This window comes from Fragaria vesca, linkage group LG1, assembly GCF_000184155.1.
Source record: "Fragaria vesca subsp. vesca linkage group LG1, FraVesHawaii_1.0, whole genome shotgun sequence".
Lineage (NCBI taxonomy): Eukaryota > Viridiplantae > Streptophyta > Magnoliopsida > Rosales > Rosaceae > Fragaria > Fragaria vesca.
The window spans coordinates 16,066,966-16,073,055 of NC_020491.1; the positions used below are offsets into that span (position 1 = coordinate 16,066,966).

Consider the following 6,090-nt stretch of genomic DNA (forward strand, 5'->3'; position numbering starts at 1 on the left):
CTTCTATATATATATATATATATATATATATATATATATAAATGCAATCTTATATATATTTGTTTCATTTGTTTTCAAAACATCTTGACTTTACTATTATATATTTTATATTGTTTTGCTAATTAAATTGCTGGTTATGTTTTCCCTTTGTAACTTTTTTAGCTTTTTCCTTGCAGGGACATTAAAGGTGCAAACATATTAGTGGACCCTAATGGTGAAATCAAGTTGGCAGACTTCGGCATGGCTAAACATGTAAGTTTTATCCATCGTCTGTACAAGAAATTCTTAAACTTGACAAGTAAGTCAAGACATAAATGTCATAGGAAGAGTATGGTAGGAAAGTTTTAGCTATATTGTGCTCCATTTGATATTTAAGAAAACTTGGGGGAGGTGATACGGTTCGCTTCAGAACATTCATTTGGATCCTATATAGAAGTGTACGTGTTCCCTTCCGTATGTCGATATTGAAGAATTAAAATTTAAGAACAGTGTGTTTGTTACTTTTCCTTCTTACTGCTCTTAACTCAAAGTTGAGGAACCTGATGATTTTCTGTTCTGATTTAGATTACAAATTGTGCTTCGATGCTGTCATTCAAAGGAAGTCCTTACTGGATGGCCCCTGAGGTACTCTCTTCCATAAGTTGGTTCTCTCTAATGCATCATAACTTCTGCCTTCCTTTATTTAGTATTACAATTATCCGGTTCAATAAGGTGGGAGTTTCTCATGGTTTCATGTAATCTTCACTTCAGGTTGTCATGAATACAAATGGCTATAGTCTTGCAGTGGATATATGGAGCTTGGGATGTACTATTCTTGAAATGGCAACATCAAAACCTCCATGGAGCCAGTATGAAGGGGTGAGATATACTTTTCAGTTCTCTGTCTCTTTACAAAATTTCTTGCCTATCACCAAGCCTTTGATGGAGCAAAAATTGACTCTTTATCATGGATTCAACAGGTGGCTGCGATATTTAAGATTGGGAACAGCAAAGATATGCCAGACATTCCTGATTATCTTTCCCATGATGCGAAAAACTTTGTGAGGCTGTGCTTGCAACGGAACCCATCAGAGCGTCCTACTGCTTCTCAACTGCTAGACCACCCTTTCATTAGAGAGCAAATGACAACAAGGAGTTCAAACATAAAGCTAACCAAGGATGCCTTCCCATACGCCTTTGATGGAAGCAGGACTCCGGTAAAGCCTTTAGATCTTGTCTGCTAATATTTAAGAGAGATTAATATGCAGTGCCAAATCTGGAATTGTCTACAATGAACCCCATTTTAGCTATTAATACAATATGTATCTTTTTTTAAGAACAATACATATCTTTTCTATTGAACCCTCCATCCTTCTTTACTGTACATGCAATCTGCCAACCTCTCTTCCCCTATGGTATGAGACTTTTGTACTATTCAAGATCACGTCTTGAACTTTTAATTTTTTGTTTGTTGTTTTGTTTTTCTTTTGCCATTAAGACCGTCTGGAGAAAGAATAGTAGCTATTATTTGTTTTCCTAACTAGTTATTGGCTTGTAAACAATGCTGACCTTTAGAATGATAGGCTGTTGGCTAGTTTTTAGATTCTTTCGTCAGAGTTGGGACATGTCCAATAACCTAATTTTGTGCATAATCTTTTGTGAGCAGCCAATACTAGAGCTGCATTCAAACAGAACGAGCATCACCTTGGGTGATGCAGATCACATAATGAAACCCTCAGTAACAACTTCAAGGGCTATACGCAGCCCCAGGTAAAGATACCTAGTTTTTTTTTTTTTTGGTTATCCTCCTGTCCTGTTGATGTTATAATGCGTATAACTGTTTTTTCATTTCCATATATGCAGAGACAATGCGAGGATGATTACATCTTTGCCGGTATCTCCTTGTTCAAGCCCTTTACGACAATATGGACCAGCACACAAGAGCTGTTTTCTTTCTCCTCCTCACCCAACTTATGCCATGATGGGACAGAATAATTACAATTTGAATGAGTACTCATCATATACAACAAGACCAAACACATCATACACTCTCGAACCTTGGCGGGAATCACCTCTACTTAGACCCCAAACACCAGGTGGATCACCGAGAACGAGACCCATTTGAATGTACATACCACGAAGACAAAGGTTTTCCAGACTCCCCACAATGCTAGATGAACTGGAGTGATTCTAGTGTTGGAAGGAAATCTGTTTTATGCCCCCCCCCCCCCAATTAGCGATTTTGGTTGTATATGCTACATTCCCTAGGAGCTACATGATTGTTATATAAGAGAAGATGGGAGAGATGCTGGAGGCATGGGGATATGCTAGATTTGTTAATCCAGCAACCAACATATATATCATCCTCGCTGTAAAATGTAAATGGAAGCTGGTCCAGTTTGTAACATTTATGTTATATATGGCAAAATGTACTGCATACCAGCGGTTAATTGTAAGATGCAAAAAATCTTGATGTCCATCTACAGCAATACTTGCTTTTCCGATTTCTTTGATGCTAACAAGAGCAATATGAATTTGTACATTGTACTGATATGTTTTTGTGATTGCGAAGTCTGCTCTGTAAAAAAGAATGTGGAAGAAGTGGGTACAATAATACATTCAGCAATACCTGCAATTTCTCGTACTCTTGCTCCTCCAAAGTCCAAACTCAGAAGACCAAGTTCACCAAAAGAACCTAAAACCTGTACTCACATGACCTTTACATTTTGGATGATGATGACTCTTCTTGTAGTGACGACTGCAAGATTGAATGACAATTAGTCTTAGAAGATAATGGAAATTAGTTTATTTCATATGGCGGGTACTTGTTATTGGTTCTATGCTGCTACTATTGGTCTCGTTTATTAACCTATGATGCCATGATGAGTGACCACTATAAGGTCGTGACACTTGTCACTATCTTCTCTCTAGTTGTGAATTTATAAAGATTTCTGGTTATAAGCCGGTCTATTTAATTGATCTTCTGATACCCAACATTATTTCGAGACCCAACATTATTTGCGTGTGACTATCACTAATATTTGGGTGAGCTTCTCATAAGTCATATGTAGTCTAACATAATACTAACTTTGAGTCATATTTAGAGCGTAGCACAAGATTAAGTTGCACTAAGAAGTAAGAAGCAAAACCCACGACAAGATTTCAAGAACAAGAATGCACAACAACTAAATAACAAGATATTAAGACTTCATGAACAAGAATGCATAACCGATAACAATTCGAACCTCTAATATCGAGTAATCCATGGTCATTTCCAATGGCTAATAGCTAATTCTGCAAAACTCTAATTATATCCAACTTCAATCATGAAAAACATCTAGTTTATGCGATGGAGTAAGAAGTTTATATTCAACCACCGTTTATTTGAAGCGTGGTGATCATGAGTTTTGCAGTTTCTTGGTATGGAATCCATTATTGCAAACCACCAAATATATTAAAAGTTTTGCTTATTCATCGTCGATTACTTGAATACTCTTTGCAGGTAATAGTGATAGACTACTCTATCTGCAACTTATATTAAAGACAATACCAACACAACCGGGGTTATTTGTTCTAATGAACAACTTGGAGAAGTTTTCCTTATTGATTTGACTTATTTATAGTGTGAGATGTCGTTAGGTGGTGGTTAGAAATGGAAACTCTTTCGACAATTACGATGACATACAGACATTAGTTTTAATTTTGTATGGTTAGTCGATTTTGGCCTTGAAATACGAACATTTTTTTGTCTTGCCTATATTGTACCAAATTGCTTACCGAGTATCTTCAATCCTATCTATGGGTGAACTGTTTTTAATTTTGGTAGTGGAGACACATATTTTCCTAAAATGTGTGAGTTAAATTAGAGTAACTCTCTCGTCAAAATAAAAAGGTGATGCAAGTCTCATTTGTCCCATCTTAGAAACAAGTGATATCCATAATAAAAAATGTAATTGTCATATAATATTAATATACCAAAAAAAAAAAATTAAGCGTTACAAAAGTTGTAGTTTGAATTTCGAAATAAAGACGTTTCACATTCAAAGTTTTCGGTTCCTCTCCGTTTGGTACAAAGAGAAAGAGAAGGGAGAGAGATGAGAGACCCATTTCAGATTTTGAGTACCAACCTAGAGATGGATTTGCACCAACTTCACCACTTATACCAGGTTTGTTCTCAAAGTTCTCCCATTTTCTTTCTCTTCTTCGAACAATTAACGCCCAAAAGCTAGGGTTTTCGTGAAGAATTGAATTTTGATTGTGGGGATGAATTTGAAAGGGCAAAATGGTATTGTAAGTGGTTGGCTTCATCTTTGGATTCTTATTCCTAATTGTCATCTAAGATGTAATAATGGTTTAGCATTTGATAGGGCTCATGAATACCAAAAGCACCATTGCATAACAATTCTAATACAATAACAATTAAAATTAAAATTTTGAGGCAATGCATTCTAACCATTATAAGAGGCAAAGAGTTCCTATTTCCTAACCATTAAAGGATAATAAAAAATCCAAATTAGAATTTCAACAAGCCCTTCTCTAATTTAACAATCCAAATTAGATTTTTTTTTTAAACCAAACTAGCCAGATTCTCAGTAAACTAACCGTTTGCTTAGTAAACACCTTAAAATATTATTAGGAATATTTTAGTCTATAAGACTACAATAATAGACTAGAAACTTATATGTGCACACATACATACAAACACGACGAGAATGATATAATTAGAATCAAATACAAATTAGCACTAAATTTTAAACAGAATTATTATTATTATTATTATTTTTTAACTAATCAACTCATTTTCAAACAAAGTTTTTTTATACAAAAAACTGAAGTCTTACAAAGTTTTTTGAACAAAAAAAACTGAATGAGATGAAGCTGTTATTGAGGATGTTGATGTGAAAGGAACTACTCTTATATCTTGGGTTTCGAAAACCTATGTTGTTCTGGAGTACGATAGTCGAGGTGCTAATAAAAACAACGAAATCAATGTCAGATTCTATTGACAAGCTTTGATTGATTACCCCCAACATAGCATGCACGATTGGTGGCAATGGAGGAGAAGCTCTACGGACGTGTAAATACATGTGGGACCACATGAGTGAGGAAATTCGTAATGGAAACCGACCAAAATTCTGTCTGGAACGTTGCAAAGCTTGGCCGGAAGATGGCCTGTAAAGATCGTAAGCTTATAACCGGTTTTTTCATTGCTGGAATACAAGCCGAGGTGCCGAGGTGTTGTCATTTGTACAACATCAAGGTTGATCGTGACTTGCATTGAGTTCAAAAATGTGAAGCTGAGAGCTCAGGAGCATGCCATATCAACCTTGACTTGATGAGCTTTTGAGAAAAATATGAATGTAGTGCTCAATGGAAAGACGTAGTACCAATTAACGCTTACCTTTTACTACGAGCTGTATTACGTGATTTAGCAACCGGATGGATGCTTACTGTGCTAGTCGTAGGAAAGGATGTCACAAAAACGTTTGTAAGAAACAACGTGATCAACTTGATGATAGTGTTATATACCGAGCGATTCAGCTTCCTCACATGTCATGATGGTGTTAAGGTGAACTAGGTATTCAAGACTTTTCAACAACTCGAAAAAAAAGTCGTTTTATTGTTCTACAAGCTTAATAAGGTTGATCAATATTCCATGCTGACGTGGTTGAGCAATGAAACAAAAAATATTGAAGAGAGCGGATATCGACATCCACTAAGCAAGTTAGAAGGAGGTTACCATATGCATCGAGTCACTTTTCAATCAAATACAACACATGACACTTTTTTTCCAGAAAGCCAGCCCCCTCACTTAACGACACACAATTCCATTTGCTAGAAGTATAAGAGATTTCAGGTACTATTTAGTTAAGAATGACAAAATGTTTTAAACTGTGTTGTTTTTATTGATTATCTTAAACTTAGTGACAACTCTTAGATATTATGTTTAATTATATTGTCTTATTTGTCTACGATCTTTCTAGTTTCACGTAACCATCAATACATTGTTCATGAATTTGATACAAGTGATGATGATTGATGTTATTTGAGATGTTCAGGGTCATACAAGTCTTACATTTTTTAATTATTTTTATATTGGTATGAGGTAGA

At 35.5% G+C, this 6,090-nt stretch overlaps 1 protein-coding gene across 1 annotated transcript in view; it reads left to right on the plus strand.

Moving 5' to 3' along the window:
* LOC101313251 (mitogen-activated protein kinase kinase kinase 3-like) overlaps window positions 1-2,967 on the plus strand; it is a 5,595-nt gene extending 2,628 nt beyond the window's left edge. Inside the window, exons 6-11 of the mRNA XM_004288285.1 lie at window positions 177-252; window positions 565-624; window positions 751-858; window positions 960-1,196; window positions 1,646-1,749; window positions 1,843-2,967. Of these exons, the coding sequence (XP_004288333.1) occupies window positions 177-252; window positions 565-624; window positions 751-858; window positions 960-1,196; window positions 1,646-1,749; window positions 1,843-2,104 (847 nt within the window). The 3' untranslated portion in view covers window positions 2,105-2,967. The remainder of the gene's footprint in view (window positions 1-176; window positions 253-564; window positions 625-750; window positions 859-959; window positions 1,197-1,645; window positions 1,750-1,842) is intronic.
* Window positions 2,968-6,090: the final 3,123 nt, after the last annotated feature.